At 43.3% G+C, this 20,718-nt stretch overlaps 1 protein-coding gene across 1 annotated transcript; it reads left to right on the forward strand.

The window, feature by feature from the left end:
* The first annotated feature begins 632 nt into the window (after positions 1-632).
* Positions 633-17,843, forward strand: SUSD2 (sushi domain containing 2). Its single transcript, XM_052689459.1, has 15 exons — positions 633-793; positions 2,424-2,625; positions 3,929-4,080; positions 4,606-4,773; positions 5,011-5,185; positions 6,195-6,396; positions 7,310-7,395; positions 7,968-8,236; positions 8,555-8,698; positions 9,104-9,259; positions 9,949-10,197; positions 10,660-10,932; positions 11,331-11,513; positions 15,524-15,614; positions 17,140-17,843. Exons 1-15 carry the CDS (start codon positions 727-729, stop codon positions 17,252-17,254), a joined length of 2,532 nt encoding a protein of 843 aa, XP_052545419.1. The 5' UTR covers positions 633-726; the 3' UTR covers positions 17,255-17,843.
* Positions 17,844-20,718: the final 2,875 nt, after the last annotated feature.

Here is a 20,718-nt window from a genome sequence, read left to right on the forward strand (position 1 = left end):
AAAGTCTGTGAAAGAACTGCTCCCCAGCCTTCAAGCAGCACGAATTGCTTCTTGCAGCATCTTCTTCCTCTCTCTCACACATGACGTTCATGCTGGCACACACTGGGCAGCGAACATGCTTTCCCCATGTCACGCTATCTTCTGAGCAAATCTGTACTGTTAGCATCTATTCTTGATGATTTTTTCTTACTGATAACCATTTCCAGCGCCTCCAGTAAAATTAAAACATAATGCCCTGTGCCACAGACTGCATGCTCCTGAGCTTTGGAGCAGAAGGGCTTGGAAAATAAGCACCTATTTCCTCCTATTTTTGAAAGAAGGACAGAAGGACAGAAGGACAGAAGGACAGAAGGACAGAAGGACAGAAGGACAGAAGGACAGAAGGACAGAAGGACAGAAGGACAGAAGGACAGAAGGACAGAAGGACAGAAGGACAGAAGGACAGAAGGACAGAAGGACAGAAGGACAGAAGGACAGAAGGACAGAAGGACAAGAAACATATAGGAATTACACTGACTGCCTCCCCAGCTCCCTTCATCATTTCCTGAATGAGAAACGACCTCTGAAAAGAGCATTCCTTGACTTGGTTTTGCTTCAATAGTTTACAACAAACCTTTGAACAGTGAGAATCCCTATCGTTTCTGGACACGTGTATCTATAAAAGGCTCCTCTTCTTCTGGCACAAAGGCTGTTACAATCAGCTGTCCTGAATCACCTGAACAAAGCATGAAATCTGTTGGTGCAGATGTTTCTTTATTCGTTTTCTTCTCCCTCGCTGCCCTTCGGAATACAGGTGAGTGCCTTTCAGATGTTTTTCTGCTTTACTTCTAACACGATCAGGTGTTCTAGGAGAGAATTCAGGAGCCACATCCACACGTTATCTCAGGATAAAGGATGGAGGCCAGCAAAAAGAGACAGAAATAGTGGTGTTTTACTACCTTTTCATTCTCCTGCTCTCTCCGCCCTACAGAAAACAAACAGCCCTCTGTCACCTTCACCCCCCCAGTACACAAAAGAAAACTCCGTGACATTTTCTTCTCCTTTTGACAGAAAACATCATACCTGAAGCTATGACCATAATTCTTTCTTCCTCTCATAGTCTCATTCATATGTTGTCGATGACCTTTGGGAAGGATGTCAATCTGCAGAATTTTGGAACGCAGTTGATTTCTCCTCCCTAATTTGCTACTGCCAGCTCTTCTGTACTTCCACATGCAGGAAATTCCTCCTGTCTCAGTCCCACATATGTGGTTACTGCTGTGGATCCAACCAGCACTGAGGATAAACCCCTGCTCCAAAGAGGCAAATACAGATACTATACTCACAATGTTAGCTCAGCAAGCCGCACAGTCTTACACAGTCTGCAACTGCGTTAGTAACCCTCCCCTAATTATATGCTTATCATTGGTCCCAGTTTTGCTACATTCATGGCCAAATTTAGAATTCTGATGTTTAGTGAGGTCATCTCAACTTTACATGGTATTATTGGCATAGTTAACGTTAGTCTCACAAGATTCAGAATCAAAAGATTCCATTCCCCTGTGTTCCAAATTATCAGTGCAGCTTGTCCATCTCACTCAAATCCCTCTTCACTATGAAATCCAGTCACTCCTCTGTCAACTTTTTACTACTTTGTTGTATTCAGCAGTTTTTCATGTCATGTCCAATAATAACTCATGGTCTACTCAGTTAGCCCTCAGCCAAGGCCTGGCGATCTCTCCACCTACCTAGCTATATTAACAGCTATGTCGTTAACATTAAATTCAAATAAAATGCACAGCAGGAAGAAATCTCAACCTTCCATAATCCCACGTTGGATCACACTTTGTCACTAGTTTCAGCTTGTCATTCACCCAAGAGCACTAACCTGTTATCATTGATTCCTGTTATCAATGATAAGGAAGAAGTTGATCACACTGAGGGCAGTGAGGCACTGCACAGGGTGCCCAGAGAGCTGGTGCTGCCCCATCCCTGCACACAGCCACGCTCAGGGCACGGCGCTGTGAGCGCTGCTGGAGCTGTGGGTGTCCCTGTGCACTGCAGGCACTGGGAACAGATGGCCTTCGGGGGTCCCTTCCAACCCCAACCATTCTATGGCTCTGTGGTGATTCTATGATACTCCTAGAAGTAACTATTACTAGTGACACTACCTAGGTGACGAGGGGCAAGCTGCTCATGGGCTTTACCTTTTTATTAGATATAAAAATACCCATAGATTTGTTGAAATTATATATAAGTGAATTTTTCTAAACAAAACGGAGTGATGTTAATGCACAGGTGATTGCTGCCTTCATCTGACATAAACAGCCTACCTCATTTATTTATGGCAGTGCTTTAGATGTTGTATTGCTGCTTCAGAGAAGAACTCAATGACATTCCTGACGTGTTGTTTGTTTTTCTCCCTTGATTTGTTCTTTAACAAGGAGCTCAAGACTCTTGCTCAAGCCAGTGTGGGAAGCTGCTTGGGACCTGTTCATGCCAGGAGATTTGCCAGTCCCTGGGGACTTGCTGTCCTGATTACAATGAATTTTGTCTTCGGATTTCTCCATACTCAGGATCTCTGATGGGAGGCAAAGATTTTTTGATAGAAAATACAGCTTTTAATACTTCTGTGTTAATGTGCAGGTGAGCCATGACTCTATGTTCCTCTGCCAAAGGGAGATACCCTTTCTAATCTCACTTTCTCACAGTAGGTAGTTGCCTCAAATCAAAACTTGTCAATACAGGAGTGAAAACTTACCAAAACCCTGAAACTTGAAAAAGTTCTGCTAATCCTTATCCTCAAAGATATGCGTTGTCTGCATTTCTAGGCAGGATGACTTCCTGTAGGCTGAGTTACTGCGTGATACACATATTCCTCTGTTAAGCTGTTCCCTTACAATATCACTACTTCCTTTCTGAACTTTTTGTTGCTAGAACAAGAAGGAACGGCTTTAAACGAATAGAGGGGAGGTTGAGGTTGGATGTGGGGAAGCAATTCCTCACTCAGAGGGCAGCGAGGCCCTGGCAGAGCCGCCCAGAGCTCTGGTGCCCCATCCCTGGAGGAGCCCGAGGCCATGGATGGGCACACAGCAGGGGTGGGAATTTGGGGCTGTAAGGCCCCTCCAATCTCTGCTGGTTTATGATACTATGATTTGAATATTTTTTAACATTCTATTTTAAGAAAAAGCAATATGGATTTTTTAAACTGAAACGACAAGAAAGAGGAGTAGACACCTTATCTATTTTCCTGCAAGACAAATCCTTGATCCTCAGTGTCAGCCTGTGACATACTGAAGTACATATCACACATGCTACACATATGGTACACCACATTTTAATAGCCCTGATCTCCTTATGTTTTTTTCTACAGAAGGTTCTGAGTCAGATTTTAGCATTCCTCCAATCTGCATAGCAGCGTTTGAGAAGATTTTAGTCTTTCAACAACTGTGTACTTTGAATTAAGTGAACTGTTGCTTTATCATAGCCAACACAAACTTCAGTTTAGATGAGCAAAGAAGCTACTTCTTGGCAGACCCCAAGCCTACAGCACTACTTGGAATAGCTCTGCAGTCCCCATACATCAATCCTGAAGAGTCCTGGTTAGGCTTATAGTAAGGATGCCAGGCAAGAACCCTATTTGGAAGCAGATGGTTAATTTACAAGCAATGAGCTCTGAGTTTGTTACTAATTTATCTTGTCCCTCCCATAATTAAATTGTAAATCTAAGGTTTGCAACTTGCTGTGTATTTGTGCAGTGCACAGCAGAATCCCCACTGCAGTGATAAGTACAAAGTGCACATGCTTTATTTTCACTGATACAAGCAAAACAGCCATGGGACTTGGAATGACCTGCACATGAAAATAGCTTGCGTAGTGAAACAACTGAGACATTCACAGTTTTTCTGCTCTCAACAATGGCTCTGAGAAATGTTTTCAATATCAACAGATTCAAGCAGCAAGTCATAACCAGTGGCTATGTTGATACGGATGGAAAAGCCCACTGCCTCTCCCCATTGCTGTTTGAAACTGGTTTCATCCCCTTTGACGTTTCTGCAGATGGCGGGCTGACATTTCCATACTCTGGAACTTGGTTGTCAGGTTACTTATTTCAATCTGTCATATCACCCTTCATTCTCTATTCTTGCTTCACAAAAACAAGATGATATAAGCCTTTCTCACTTTCTTAATGGGCTATCTGGCCTCAAAAAAGTCATTCTTGATCCCTATTGGTAATTCCTATTTGAACAGATGAAGTTTTGCTGTGAATGAGTTCTACTGTTATTCAGCAGCAGCAGCAGCATTAAGTCACAAAAAAATTCTTGCTCAAAATTGAGGTTGACCAAAAGAGTCAACCTTTTTGGTAGGTATTTATATTGGAAAAGATCTGCACCTTGATGTTGTATCCCCAGGACCACATGCATTACTAGGAGTTGTATTCTCTCATCTCCAATTTACTCTTTTTCTATCATGCATCCTGTTAGAAAACACACAGAGGAAATACTGCAAAAATCTTACATACTGTAATTGCAACTTTTCATAGCTATAGCAAGACAAAAATGTCATTAATTATTATTTTGTCATTAAATTTGACATTTTAGGTTTTTCTTGTGTTCTGTAATGCAGTACATCACAGCAAGGTTTCGACTGGAGAAAAATGCACATTGGTCAATGAGACAAAATGGCAATACTACGGCACTCCTGGCACGGATGGAAACTTAACTCTGACCTGGACACACCAGGCACTTGCAGCATCCCATATCAACATAGAAGTCTGGGGGTACCAGGAAACAGGTAAAGTGACTCCTCTCCTGCCTGTACACCAGTGTAGTGAATGCGCAGAGCTCTATGTATCATGCATTCACTTTCACTGAAGCTGCAGGAAGAGATCTGCAAGTGCAGAGAAGTCATGCTTGTAATGGCAGCTTTGCTCTTCAGTTCCACATGGGTGAAGGCATCTAATTTCAGTTGTGTTGTTAGTTAACTCTTCTTTCACAGCATCTAAATGGATTTTCTACCTCTACATGACAGGTGAGAGTTACTCAGAAAACTGGATGGCTGAATGGAAATATCTTTATACGTTGGCAAGAGAAGCTCCCAATACAGGGACATTTTCTTTCATTCCTGTGCCTGCTGAAGCAAATTACAATACTTGGGACTTTGGAATTTTGAGAATTACCCCCAGCACCTATTCTGATGGGCAAAGGCAAGTACATGACGAGGTTCATTTATCATAGGTACCCTATTATTACTTCTACAAAGTCTTCTCCTTTGACACTTAAAACCAGGACTTGGGCTCTGTTTCTCATACAAAAAAATCTAGCAAACCTATTCAAAAACTATAATGTCTACCTTTCAAGCATAGACTTCATCTAAGGATAAGCATGTGATCATTCAGTTACCTACAGTAGTCATCACAACATAAAACTTAATCACCAACACAGTATTTAGGATGTCTGATAGGGGATACCAGCACTCATTGCTCATTTTAGACAGGTTTTCTTTATCTTCTTTCTACTGAGAGTGGTTTCTCTGAGGCTCAGTGTTGGCTTGTTGCAGTTTTATTTACTTAACTTCACCACAGTTTTATTGCTGGACATGACATTCTATAACACTCTTTGCTCCACTGAGGTCCCAGTCTCTGTCCCCCTCTCAGCCTCTTACCAATCTCTTTCCTGTTCCCTGGGGGGCAGAGTGAGAAAAAGAGAATACCTTGACATAGTGCAAGCACTCTTCCAGTGCAAACCATAGCCAAATAGTGCTACCAGCACTATTTAGTCACAAGGCACAAGTTTAAAACATAGCTCTGTTCAGACTACTGTGAAAAAAACTCCATCCCAACCAAACCTAATACAATCCTGAACTAGAACATCTGTTGCTACTGGATGTGATAATACTACAGCACAGAATTAGATTTGATTAGAGAATCCAGACTTTCTCCATTCTGGCCTAAAGGATCTATGTTGTAAAAATGCATGGACAGAAAATTGTATTCCAGGTTACAGCATCCTTACTGCATGCCGTTACCTCACCCTTGAATTAGAAAAATAGTGATTTTCCAACCCAAACCACTCTATGATTCTATGATTCTAAGTGCCTTCATAAGCAAAAAACAACTTGCAAGGTGTAAAATACTTCATAATTATTGATGCCAAAACTTTGCTTTTCAGCTATTAGATCTGGTTGTTTTTTGTTTTTGTTTTGTTTTGCTTCAGCAACATTCCATCCATCTGGAGCCCAGCACATGCATTGGCTTGGCACCTTGGAGAAGACTTCAGAAATGAGCCAGCTGCATGGGCAACTGCAAAATGCATAGAGTGGGTCAGGAAGGAAGAGCAACTTCCAAACTTCATGGAAGAAATTATAGATTGCCCTTGCACCTTGGCACAGGCAAGAGCTGATACTGGCAGGTTCCACGTAAGTTATTAATCTGTCACTGTGGCCTTGTACAGTTCCAAGTAGAAGTTGAGGGACTGTTATACTGTGCCCTGCAGCCTTGTTCTCTGCTCCATAACCTTCCCTGATACCAAGGTCAGGCTAACAGGCCAAATAGTTCTTCCTTCCAACTCTTCTTGTAGATGGGTGTCACATTGGCAAGTCTCTGGTTGCCTAGGATCTCCCCAGTTGACCAGAGCTGCTGACAGATGGTAGAAAGCAGCTTAGCAATCACCTCCATCAGCTCCCTCAGCACCCTCAGGTGGATCCCATCCAGCCCCATGGATTTGTGACAGTCCAGGTGGAGTAGCAGGTCACTGTTTCTTCTCTGCCTAGTACACTATAACTCACTGCAAACCTTTCTAACTTATGTTTTGGAGTGCAAATCCACAGCCATAAAACATTATTTCTTATCTCCTGCATTCTTCCTCCCACTTGACTGGTAACAAAGAACTGTCAAAAGCCAAGAAATCAGTTGCCATGTCATTTACACTTTCAGACAGCACTGACCTGAAGGCCAGATGGAGTGACTTCCTCACCTATGTACAATATGAATGATGGCAGTGTGAAACCTATTGCCCGAGAATAAACATGGTCAGGATGCCACATTCTGTGACTGTTACACTTACAGCTGATTTCCTCATTTAGCTCCGTCTGTTCATCAAATTCTGCTCTACCAGACTGCAAAAAGCTGAGGTTAGACTAACATGCTGATACCATCACGTCAGTCCTACATTTGCTGTTTCTTCCTGTCATTCTATGACACCAAACCCACAGCCACAACCACTTTGTTTAGCTTATACATGGACCTTAGAGGCAAATGGCTGGGAGAGAACATGAAAACAGGAAGGACAAAATGGAAATTCCCTTAAGCATGAGCACTGATCTTTTTCAGACAGATTATGGCTGTGACATGGAAAAGGGAAGTGTGTGTACTTACCATCCCGGCGCTATGCACTGCGTAAGGGCCATTCAAGCCAGGTAAAGAGCAATTTTTGAAGCCATGTTGTTTTAATGACTTGTTTCGCCTCAGAGATCATAGCATCACATAAGTCAGAAAGGCCTCTGGAGGCTCAGCAGTCAGGTTTAAGGCAATGGCTGTTTCTCTCCTGCTCCCTTATTTCTCCTCATTGCTGAGGTGAAAGCAATGCTTTAGTCTTACTGGACAATTAATTGCACTGTGCTTGACTTCATAATGCATAAACAAGGAGTAATATCTAAAAGTAGTTTGATTAGACTTAACTAAGCCTTTTTTGCAATGGTTGGTTGCACTTGTTCTGTCAGAATAACGTTAGTAGTGCTATGCATGTGTGGCCATAACGTCTGCAGAGCTTCCCTACAGCCTTGGGTAAAGCCCCCTCCTACCCAATCCCTGATCTGATCTATTTCATAAGAGCAGAAACAAAAATATTTACTGACACTCATCTTTTGTGGACATCACAGAGCTTGGTAACCAAAACATCTATTCATGTCCGTATGAAGGCAACCACTAAACACAAACAGACTGCCCAGAGCTGAATAATGACTTTCCTCTTCCTACATTTCTCAACCAGCCCCCAGTATGGAGCAGGACAGCAGTGCTGCTACGACTCCACAGGGACCCAAATCCTCACACAAGACTCCACAGGAGGCAGCACACCTGACAGAGGCCACGACTGGGGATCACCACCTTTCCTGAAGCCTCCCCGAATACCTGGCTTTTCCCATTGGCTTTATGATGTTATCAGCTTCTATTACTGTTGCCTGTGGTCTGATAATTGTCACTTCTATATGGAAAACCGGCCCTCTAGTGACTGCAGGACGTATCGCCCACCCCGAGCTGGTAAGAGCTGCAGAATTCCATTACAGAGTACACAGACTTTTCATACGTTTGACATTTAAAACATTTGTGTGTGTATGCATTAATGCCAGTTGACAATGCTGAGCGCACAGCATCCTGTTGAAGATTTCCATGGCAGGTGGTTTCAATTGATCTGTCAGTGGCAAAATGTGTTCTTTAACTGCCCTACAAAACTTTTGGCTTAAGTAGCATATTAACTCCCAGAATCTAAATAGCTGAGATTTAGTAGTTAGGGCCCACGGCTTTCTAATGGTCTGTGGACTTTTCTTGTTCTTATTTCTCTTTTTCTTTCCAAAAAAGCATCTGCCTTTGGGGATCCTCACTTCTTCACATTTGATGGTCTGAACTTCACTTTCAAAGGACAAGGGGAATACACATTGGTAGAATCTGATCTCACATCCTTAAAGGTGCAAGGGAGGACCCAGCAGGCACGCTTCCCCAATGGTAAGTTGGTAAGAGAGAAAGCAACGATGATAAACAATAGCTTCTGAGGTTGCTTGATTCACTGTTCACAGTATTTACCTTATCTTCTCTGGTCTTTTTCCCCTCTCCCTGCCTGGTTCCCAACCTATGGCTGGGTCTCTCTGGGCTGTTCTCCCATTCACAGGCTGATGAACACCTCACACTGATGTTATTATCAGCAGAAACATAATTTCTTCTCTCAAAGTACTCGTATGTGTTCTGGCACTCTGCTACTTTACTGTATACAAACACTTTATATATCTGGATGCTGTTTTTGTTTCCTGTTTTGTTTGTTGTTGATGTTTTTTTTGCCTGTATCACGAGCACCTTCCTAATTGAGTTTATTTGATGCAAGGTATGGGGGTTTTTTTGTGCCTTTTTCTGAAGGAACTCAGGCTCAGGTGACAGGCCTGTCTGCAGTGGCCATGCAGGAGAACAACTCTGATGTGATCGAAGTACGCTACTCAGCGGATTTGAATTTGGAAGTCTTGTTGAATCAGAAGGTGCTCAACTTCTCTGAGCAAAGCTGGATGGACCTGGAAGGTTAGTGACAGATATCAGCCTTGAAAGCTATTGTATTTCTAATTGAACCCCCTACAGCTTTAAAAAAAAAAAAAGTGCTTTCCATCCAATCTGCCTTGCTGGCCATGTCTTTGTACACAGAACCTAATCCTCTCACCTTCAAGATTGACTACAGCTACTCTGTGGACTGGAATATAAGCACCAAAGTTATGGGCCACTAGTCTCCTTCTAAACAGAGGCACACACTGTGGCTGAGCCCCCATGGAGAGATGTAGTCCAGGTCAGAGCATCACATCCCATTATTCCCATGCCTTTCAGTATTGCTGGCAGTTAGCACAGCAGTAATACCAGCACCACCCAGGAAGAAGCAGAGTCATTGGATTTGTAGAAGACAGGCATCCCCTCTGCTCAGAAAGTCCAAGTAACACAAGTGACAGCCTTTACCAACATTTGGTGCTACCCTGAACTTTCGGGGATGCATAGAGAAATATGAAGAGGAAAATACTGGAAATAGTACTGAGATGTTTGACTTCAGTGCCTGCTTCTTCCATGTGATTTTTCAGCGTTCTGTACAGCAGTGATTTCCCTTCTCATCCCATGGAGGATGAAGAAGATTACTCCTCCTTACTGAAGAAGAGAATCAGTCCTTACTCCTCATCTGTTTGCTTTGTGCCATTAGCTATTTTGTCCTCCTTCTCTCACCATTTTAGGTCTCTTTCTTCATTGTACGGACGATCAGAAAGTTACAGTGATGTTCTCTTCTGGGTCTGGAGTGGAGATTAGGGGAAGTGGAGGATTTCTGACCCTGACAGTTCTGCTCCCAGAGAAGTTTACGAATCACACACAGGGTCTCTTTGGGGTGATGAATGGTAACACAGAGGATGAGTTTACCTTCAAGAATAAAACCACCATGTCGGTTCATGCGAGTCCCCAGCAGTTGTTCGAGTTTGGAGCTAATTGTGAGTGATTCCTCTGGTTGTCTGTTATTACATTTTCTTTGTAAATTCAAAGCTGTTTGTGATCTACAGACCAGAAAATTGTCTGTGCTAAGCAGTCTATTCAGAGTGAGAGACAGATGCTTCTCCACTTGGTTAAATGGGTAACATGTCCAGCCAAAGTGGATAAAGACAGAATCATGACAAATCCTGCCTGTTCTTACCAAATTTTACCAGCATCTGTGAAATCACAGCTGCACATTTATTTGTATTTTTAACTAACTGATCAAACATTAGACTTAGTGCAAGCTTAAAATGCTGCATGCAAAAAGGAAAACAATCTTGAACTGGAAGGAGGATATATAAGAGGGGCAACATAGATCTCTTCTAGCTCTGGCTACGTTTATCTAGACAAGTACTTGGCAGAAGGTTGTGTAGATCTATAGGCAATGTTACAAATGAATCTCTTCCACTTTGTCTCCCAAGGGGCTGTTGAAAATGGAACTTCTCTCTTTACTTATGACACAGAGATCTTACTGAACGATTATTTTTACGGGGAAAAGCACAATGCCTCCTTTCTGCCAGTGTTCCATCCGTATGAAGACCCCACTGATCCCTTGGTGGAAGAGATGGTCTCACTCTGTGACTCAGACCCATTCTGCAGATTCGATGTCCTGACAACAAGGAGCCTTCAAGTGGGAAATTTCACAAGACTGTCTCATCAGAATCACAAGCAGCTGGTAGAAAGTCTAGAGCCAGGTGAGACAGCATTAAGTAAGTTTTCCCTTTCTGCAAGCATCTAAATAGTTAAGGTCATCTGAAGAGGCTTTACTCAACAGTAGGTTCGTGCATTTATAAATACTTATCAGGAGGAGTCATCTTTTCATCAGAAAAAACTCTAAACTGGTAAGATAGTTAGACCAATTTAAAATACAGCTATATATATATATATATTTAACTGTTTTTACTACTGCAGCACTGTGTAGTAGAATTCTTGTATACATTTTCTATTACTTTACCTTGCCATTAAAAAAAAATCTGAAAGCATTTCAGTTAGCCAAGAAATTGTTGTCTGTGAGTTGTCACACAAATGCCATTTGAATCACTGCGACTGAGACTCACTAGTTCAAAATAACCAGATATTTCTCTTTTGCTAGTGATTTCTTGTGGCTGGCTGGGTCCCCCAGCCAATGGAAGGAAGGATGGAACTAACTACCTAGTGGGCTCAGCCATCCATTTCACCTGCAACCAGGGCTATGAACTCACTGGATCAAAAGAAAGAATCTGTCAGTCAACTGGAGACTGGTCTGGGGACTCACCCGATTGCATCTTAAGATCAGGTCTGTTTCCTTTTAAGTGTTACAAATAGTCACCAGAAATCGCCACCAGGATCATTATGGGGCAATCTCAGTATATGATGATGGCCCTTGACAAAAGCAACTCTTTTTTGGGAAGACATTGGATAGGAGGTCCCTGCACATCTAGAAATACTGGTATTTAAACCTGAATAAGAGGGGGGTATTGGTTTCTTTCTTTGTTCTGAGTACCTGCCTCTTCCCAAGGCCTGGGGCTCTCCCTCTGTGTTTGAACAAAAGGATCTTTTTCCTCAAGAAGACAATCTAAAATAATTTTCAAACTCAGACTAAGCATGCTAATGGTATCCTGGGCTGCATTAGACAAAGTATTGCCAGATGGTGTGAGAGAGCTGATCATTTCCCTCTGCTCAGCACTGCAGAAGCCACAGCTGCAGGTCTGGGCTCCCCAGCACAAGAGATGTACTGCAGAGTCCTGCAAAGGGCCACAGATATGATGGAGGGATGGAGGTCTCTCTCCTACAAGGAAAGGCAGAAAGAGCTGGAACTCCTCAGTTTGGATGAGAGAAGGCTCGGGGGGGATCCCCATCAATATCTACAAACAGGTGAATGGAAGGTGTAAAGAGGGTGGAACCAGGCAGTGCCAGGACAAGAGGCAATGGGAACAAACCGGATCATGGGACGTTTCTTCTGAGCATCAGGAAGCTCTTTTGCTGTGATGGTGACCGAGTGCTGGCACAGGTTGCCCAGAAGGCACTGTTGAGTCCCCATCATTGGAGATATCCAAAAGCTATCTGGATAAAGTGCTGGCTCTAGGGGATCCTACTCAAGTGTTAAACAGGATAACTTCTAGATGTCCCTTCCAATAAATAGCCTCTGATAACAGTGGGCAGACACTGCACTTCTGTCTCTTGCCAAGCTTCCTCTTCAGTGCTTGTTGGAACTGAAGAAAGCAGAAGCTTTCAAAGGACTGTAGTATCTCAGGAGCTATTACCCTACAGCAGTAGAAAAATACTTACGATAAGCAGCAAAAATCACCCCTACTGTGTCACTATTATAACTTTATCGATTAACCTGGAATTTTCAGACTGAACAGCTGCTAGGCTGTGTCTACAATTCACAGATTACTGCCTACCTTCTTCAAACCGTTTCGACTTGGATTTATTTTCCTGCCGTGAATTCTCCAAGCATCCTCAAGATGGCAATGTTTCAAAGCGCCATGGTGATGCAGGGCCACACAGCACTCCTAAGCACTTTCTGTGCTAATTGTTCCTGAAAGTACTCAAATCCTGCCACTTTCTCCATTTTGAGCACTTCCAAAAACTTGGAAAGTGCACAACACATCAGCTGTGGATTCTTGTCAATACATTTCATCATTCACAGTAATGACAGATCATTTGTCAAAGACTGAGATCTTCACAAAGTAAGGCCAGAACAGTGGCAGAACATGTTGCCAAGTTGAAAGCTAAGATGGTTTTTCCATTGCTGCTGTCAGCTGCATACTGACTGGATGGGAGCCAGACAGTCTCAGTAAGCAAACTGGACACTTGCATTTATAGAATTAGGGGGCAAAAAGCCTGCCCTAAAAGATCAGGAGGAAGGAGATAAACAGACGTTATCTGCGTTCAGAACAAAGGAGTCATGCCATAGTATTATGGCTAGGCACAGGACTAGAGAAAATGGTTTCAAGCAAGAAGTGGGGAAGTTCAGGTTGGATATAAGGAAGAAGTTTTGACACTGAGGGCAGTGAGGCACTGCACAGGGCGCCCAGAGAGCTGGTGCTGCCCCATCCCTGCACACAGCCACGCTCAGGGCACGGCGCTGTGAGCACTGCTGGAGCTGTGGGTGTCCCTGTGCACTGCAGGCACTGGGAACAGACAACCTCTGGGAGTCCCTTCCTACTCAAACCATCCTATGAACAGTAGAACGAATGTTTTTCAGTACATTTCTTTCACCTGATTATAACAATGACATCCCTTACCATGTGATATTTGGTGTTCATTTGTAGAATGAGCCCAAATGATCGTTTTGCCAGTCCCAGGAAGCTGGAGCAATGACCATGCTGCCCATTCTAGCAGGATATCGTAGTCAAGACAATATGAAATTCAAATTGCATGTAAAGGCCTTCACTAAGCTGTCCTAACCACTGTGCCCCAATAATGGCATTTGTATCTAGTCTTGCTCCTTCCTCTTTCATATCAGAAAATATGAAACTGGTTAACAGGCCAAGAAGGTCCACGTCTCTCTCAAGAAGACAGGCAAAACAGTCCAAAAGTCATCATGCTTACATTTTAACTCCTAGCATTTTTATGGCATGGACATCCACCTGCTTGTCACTAAATATGTTTCAATCTCCAGTTTAGTACAGTTGAAATCCAGCACTGACTTTCCTTGTGCCAATTCTGGATTCAGCGCAGTTACAGAAAGCATTTTCACTGCTTACAAACAGTTACAAACTGTTATTACTTGTGCTAGTTTTCTGTACTGTTTTCCTCTTTACGCAGTAACATGCTGCTCTTTTTCCAGCGCCCATTTCATTAAGCTCTGTGACAGAGGGCCAGCTTCATGCCAGGAAAACACTGCCAAAATTAATGGTCAGTGCTTCCAAACTTCTGGGAGCCTGAATGGGTGACCACTGTCCTAACTGTGTGATTTGTGGTCAGATTTTTGCTTCCAGCACAAACTATTAAAACACTCTTTTTTTGAATAATGACCTCTTCCACGCTGATCAAGAGCGCAGGACGCTGCCCTCTGTTATTGCCAGTTTCCAAAGGTGCTTCTTCTCAGCACTGCACTCGTTGCGGTGCTGCACATTCTGGCACACTGGGTTCAAAGTCCATACTACAAATCATCAGGGGTTTTACTTACTAACATGCTTTTTTCTCCCTTCCCCCCAAAAGAACTAGAGAAGTTACAATGAAGGCATGAGGACTCTGAAAATTGGATAAGAAGAGAGACAGAAACAAAAGTAGTTCAGGACAGTTACTTTGCAAAATCCATTTCTGTATTTCAAAAACAAATTATGCTTTCATGCCTGCATGTTTTTACTTTTGAGTTTTGCTTCCTTGAATTAAGGTTTCCATGGATATCCTCTGCTAATAATTACTTCTGCTATGCTTCTAATTACAATCCCACTGCAAGGCTTGCCAGTACCTCAGCAACCTCTCTTCATAGAATTTCTCATGGAGGGAGAAAAAAGAAACCATCCAGCAAAAAGAAGAAAGGAGAATAGTAAAAATCATGAGTAAAACGTAACTGAAATCTGGAACATCTTCACAATACACACATTTATCCTGTTTGTGATAGCCAACAATTTGATGGCGTTAATTGCAATCCATTTTTGTCTCTTTTGTTTTCAATTTTTTCATCTTTAGCTTTCTTTTCCCAGGCTGTGTGCAAATACAATCCTTTTGTGAAATGTTGACAGAAACCCCATTAATTCTGTGTACTTTTCTCTCAGATGAGGACGGAATTGCTGTCTGGCTGTTATTTCCAAGAGACCTACTTCAAAACATCCTAAAAATCATGAAAAATAGCCTGGCATTTAAAACTGAAAACAAAGATTTCACTTTAGATACAAATCACCACCAGGACAAGCTATCCAGGCCAATGGTGGGCTCTCATCACTTGACAGAGAAGGGGTACCTGCCTGAGGTGTCTGTGAGCCTGACAGAAGTTTTGGAGCTTTGCAGAGGAATTTCTGAATGAAGAGAAACTGTAAAGCTACCTGATTGGGAAACGGATGGAAGACCCATCATTTGTTGGGATTGGTGGTTGCACAGAAATACTGCAGATTGATGCAGTCAGTTGCATTTTAGCCACCAATCATCCTCTGTGTTAGAGCAGCTTTCACAGCCACCTGCCCTTACTGGGAGGTTATGTGCTCACCCACAATCAGCTTGTTCCCCAACCACAGTGAAGAGCAAAACATTTATTCTATATATACAATTTAAAATCCAGTAATGATCACGTTCAAACAAATTGATATGAAGACAAATAACATCTTCCTGTTTCACTGTTGGCTGTTTTTGTTTCAGACTTCAAACAACTAATTATCCTTGCCTGTATGCTTGGAGTTATGAGTCTCGCTGTTGTGACACGTCTGCTTCTCCTATACAGAAAGGACAGGTAAGAATTCAAGCAAGCTAAAAACAAGAAAGAACCTGATAAAGAAAAAGTATTGTGACCTCCTAAACCATTTCCATCAATGGCAAAGAAATCAAACATGATCTTCTCCTGCTATATCTTTTTTATCCAGGTTGGATACTAGGAATGCAGTCAGGCACTGGCTGCCCAGGAAGCGGTGGGGGTCACTGTCCACAGGGTGTTTAAGGAAAGGGTGGCTGTAATATTTAGATACATGGCTATTGGGCAATATTGGCAATAGGTGGATGGTGGGACTGGGTGATCTTAGAGGTCTTCTCCAACTTCCATGACTCTATAACCTGATGATTTAAAATTTCATGTCTTGATGGTTCTTTAGTCCTGCTAGAAAACTATGATGCAAAAATGGTAGTTGATTATCAGGGCAAGCAAACATGATTGGTCAATGGAGAGAGAGAGAATGGGATTTTTTCATCAAAATGATGTAATTGTTGAGTGTTAAGGCTGTCTGCTTCAAGATGGGTGATGCCAACAGGTAAACTGAATCTATCCCTGAAGGAATGCATTGCATGGTATTGTAATTCGCCACACAACCTTGAACATATTCTCATTTCTAGGGTTGCCTTGAGAATGCTTATGTTTCTTATGACATAAGGGTGAAGAGAATTCAAGACAATACTTCACTGCCCATTCTCGGAACATCCCTACCAGAGATACATTCATTATATAAACTACTACATTGTAAAAGAAATCTCTACTACATGTTGTATAACTAGTAAATTCCTTCAGATTTTAATCATTTGCTTTAAAAGCCTGCACATGATTCACTCTGCTGGCCAGTTTAACAAGACAAAACCATTTTTAGCCCTATAACCTTCCAACAGATTCATGTCTTCAGAGTCTTTTGAAGCAGAACACAGTGACACCGATGTCTGTCACTGACAGTGCAGTCCATTGATCCTCTGCTCAATCATTAACTGCATCTATCAGCATGCCACTGGGACTACTAAGTTTTGCCCCTCACCTTTGAGTTACATAAACATCATTTCCTATAGCTCATGGAGCACAGTCATACTCAAGCCTCTTTTCTCCCCTCTGTACAAAAGTAATGGATACTCAACACACAGGAGACACCATTAGCAATTGATGTTTTTTGCTCATGTATATATACATACACACACAAATACACAAAGGACATCTCCTATACTGACCAAATCTTACATGTTCCAGGTTCTGTATACATAACTGATTCATATAAAGCACTACTCTTACAGCCTTCTGTCCTAATCCTGATCACCAAATGCTATGTTTTTAAATTCCTTTCTCCTTCAGCAAACAAACACAACACCAAGTCGGGGTTATATTTTCATGTTTCCAGCCTCGAAAAGTAAGCTGGGTTTTAAGTCAATCACATTATGGTGTGAGCAGAGATTTAGGGGAAAGGTATCACAGTACTACAAAAAAGATATGCAGTAACATGATGGTAATCATTCTAACAGTCTTTTCTTTTGTTTTTTTGTTTTAAACTTTTTGTCTTTTCCCTCACAAGACGCAGAGCCAAGCAGAAGCTTGCTTCCCAGGATCCAGTGACATCTCAACTAGAAAGAGCAAAACTCCCAGATGAGTTTCCAATGAAACATGGAGAAAGCATAGCAGAAGGATAAATGGTCCACAGCAACAAAGATAGAAACAACGGCTTCATGCAGTATGCTGTCATTTAATTTCTGCCCCCATTATAATGGCTGTTCAATCTCTGGGAAATGCTAACAAACTTCATGGGATTGTATAACAGCCAACTCATCCTACTGTGTATCATAAGGAAGGGATATTGCTTCTGAAAGCATCAGTTGCAAAGTTATGTGCACTGGTTTCTTCTATCAGGCACGTTTCAGACAACAGAACCAAAGTTTTGACAGAATCCAGAAGAGCCTGTGGTTTCTCTGCACTTTTCCTCTCATCTTTTACTTACAAAGTAATAAAATTAAAATAATCCTAACCTATAACACTGACCTTTACCAGACAAACACACGTCTTCCTGGGGCCATTTGCAGCCTGTTCAGATATGAAGGCTGCAATGAAAGTACCACCTCCTCTTGCATGACATTGGCAGTATAAGACAAACCTTTGTAATGTGATGGAAAGTGTAGCAATGAGAGCAGAACACCAAAATCCTAGGCTGCAGTAAGTAAAAAGTTACTCAAGTGCAACAGCCATAAAAACAAAGGAAAAAAGCTGCTTACCTTCAGAAGGCCTCAGGTGCACAAGGACCTCCAGCAAGCTCCCCTCACCTCCACTGCCAACCCTTAAATGAGGTCTGGGAAGGGGTGGAGCCAAGACCCAGGTTACTCAGGTAGATCACATGCACCTGAGCTCCCCTGAGTTGGCCCTGCCTTCCCACCAGGTGCTCAATCACTGCTTCAGGCTGTTCTGCTACAAACTTCCCACCAACTTCCCATTCCGTTCCGTTGCTGTGTGACAGGTGGCAGCACAGGGGCAATCTGACAAATGACATCTGACAGGAAAATGCATAAGAAGCAAAGGTGTGGAACTGAATTTCTCCATGGGGAAGAAATGGCCCCCACTGACATTCATCGTCTCTTGGTGAACATTTATGGAGACCCAGCAGTGGATGTGAGCACAGTGAGGGGTGGGTGGTGCATTTCAGCTGTGGTGACAGTGATGTGAAAGACATCTTACCTACCATCCTGTTCCTTAGTTTCACCGGCACACAGAATGCTTACAATTAACACCATGTTAATAATGAAATTCACACCATCAATTTAATGTATCTCCCAGCGTTTGGTCTTCCAGCACTCCTTGACAAAACCACCTTTGCTCACTCCATGCTCCGCTTCCTTCACCAACCACTCATAGAGCAACTCACACAGTTGCTATACATGCCTATATGCCAGTGGCACAGTTTGCTTTCAGCCAGTTTGTTGCTCATGGTCATTCCTTGGTCTTTTTTTTTCAGAGCTCTTTTTTTTTTTTTTTTTTTTCTAATAGGTTATTTTTTTCTTTCTGTAATAGAGAATCATTTATATTTCAATTTACTGTATTCAAGATCACCCATTTGCATTGTGCAATTTTCTGCTTGTGGTTTGTGGCCGCTGTTCACAAATAACAGCGATGGCAATAACAACAGTAGCTAATAAGTAATGAATCATTTTATACTTCTTAATACATGGTCTGAGAGGCCCCTTTCAGTGTGTGCTGTCCCAGCAGAATGTAAAATCTGTACATTTTGTCCTCGCTTGTTGACACAGCCACGATTTCCCAGCAGTTTATGAATGAAAGATCTTAGAAAAGTAGAACCAAAGAGCTGCAAAAGTTAGTAATTCTTTCACTATCAGCAAGGGTTTCATGATGCACAACTGGCTTCCCAAACCTTTTGGTTGTAGGCTGGAGGCACAATAAATTGGCAAAGGTGCCCCTTTGAGTATATATTAGATGACATGGTATATATGAATCCATTGTTTAAGTATCTTCTTTTTTTCTCCTGTTTTTAATATATCTCACAACAGCCAAAAGAGATTTTAGCACGTTTTTCACCTCATGGTTATGTACAATGAGAGCTTTCTGCATACTAAGAATGAGGCATATATTGTGTATTGATGTACCACCATAACAAAGCAATGAAACTGTGTTTTGTGGCTGACACGTTCAGAGTAGTAAAATGGGTCTCCCTCTCCTTTGTAGATGTTTGAAGGGGTCGTTACGCAGCAAAAGTATGAAGAAGCCGTAAGGACAAGAATGTAATGACAAGGGCTTCAAGCTAAAAGAAGGGAGATTGAGGTTGGATGTGAGGAAGCAATTCCACACTCAGAGGGCAGTGAGGCCCTGGCAGTGCTGCCCAGAGCTGTGGTGCCCCATCCCTGGAGGAGCCCAAGACCATGGATGGGCAGCCTGAGCTGGGAGCAGCCAGCACACGGCAGGGCTGGGGGATCTCTGAGCTCCCCTCCAACCTCAGCATTCTGTCATTCTATGATTTGTGTTAAACAAAAGAAGTCTAACTTTTCCCTGATTGCTTTGTTTGTTTGCTTGGTTCTTTTTTGCTGTTGGTGTTTGCTTTCTGTTATTTACTTTTTAGCAAAGAAGTGCTGCCACTGCTAAAATGTTTCGCAAGTCAGCGAAGAAACCTCTGCAGAAGTCTAGACTATGGCTTCATTATGTATGACCTAGAGAAATAAATAGCTTTTCTACCCACATGGAGATAGAAAAAAAAGAAAAGGAAAGCCACCTGAATTTGCATTCACCATTTTCAAATAGAGATGATGAGCTCTCCCCCTCAGTTCTGTGGTCTGTCAGTAGCTGTGTATTGTCTCTATGTATGCTATGTAACATAGACTCACAGAATGGTTGGAGCTGGAAGGGACACTCAAAGGCCGTCTGTTCCCACTGCCTGCAGTGCACAGGGACACCCACAGCTCCAGCAGTGCTCACAGCCCCGTGCCCTGAGCGTGGCTGTGTGCAGGGATGGGGCAGCACCAGCTCTCTGGGCACCCTGTGCAGTGCCTGACCTATCCAAATCTCCCCCGTTCTCTTTAGAGACCATTTCCCCTTGTCCTATTACACAGAACCTGCTGCACGGTCTGTCCCTTCTTTCTTACAGCCCCTCTGGACGCTGACTCTCTCAGCCTGTCGTCGGAGGGGAGGTCTTCCATCCCTTGCCTTAGTTTTGCGGCCCTCCTCTGCACGTGTCTATGCACTGTAGCAGTCCGCGTGCTCGTCTCTGTGCGTCTCCGTCCGTATTTGTATGTTTGAGGCCGTATGCATCCGGCTCAGTCCCTACACCACCCTCCGGCCCGTGCAGGGCTGTAAAGAGCCATAGCGCAAAGATTACAGCGGTCTTCTCCCCGCCCTCCCCTAAGGGAAGAAAAGATGCGCCGCATCTGCGCGCTGGCAGACAGCCCTCGGGGCCGCCAAGCTGGCACGGCCGCGGGGCTGCGGGGCTGCGGGGCTGCGGGGCAGGCAGAAGGACGCGGGGGGAAGCCGAGAGCTCGGCGCGGCCGGCGGGGCGCTGACGGAGCCGTGCGGGGTTCGCCCGCCGCTGCCTCGCCGGTCGAAAGGCGGTCCCGGCCGCGAGGATCGCTCCGCGGAGCCCCGCTGCGGGCGGCACGGCCCGAAC

The sequence above is a fragment of the Tympanuchus pallidicinctus genome, unplaced genomic scaffold (genome assembly GCF_026119805.1).
Source record: "Tympanuchus pallidicinctus isolate F22 unplaced genomic scaffold, pur_lepc_1.0 scaffold25, whole genome shotgun sequence".
Lineage (NCBI taxonomy): Eukaryota > Metazoa > Chordata > Aves > Galliformes > Phasianidae > Tympanuchus > Tympanuchus pallidicinctus.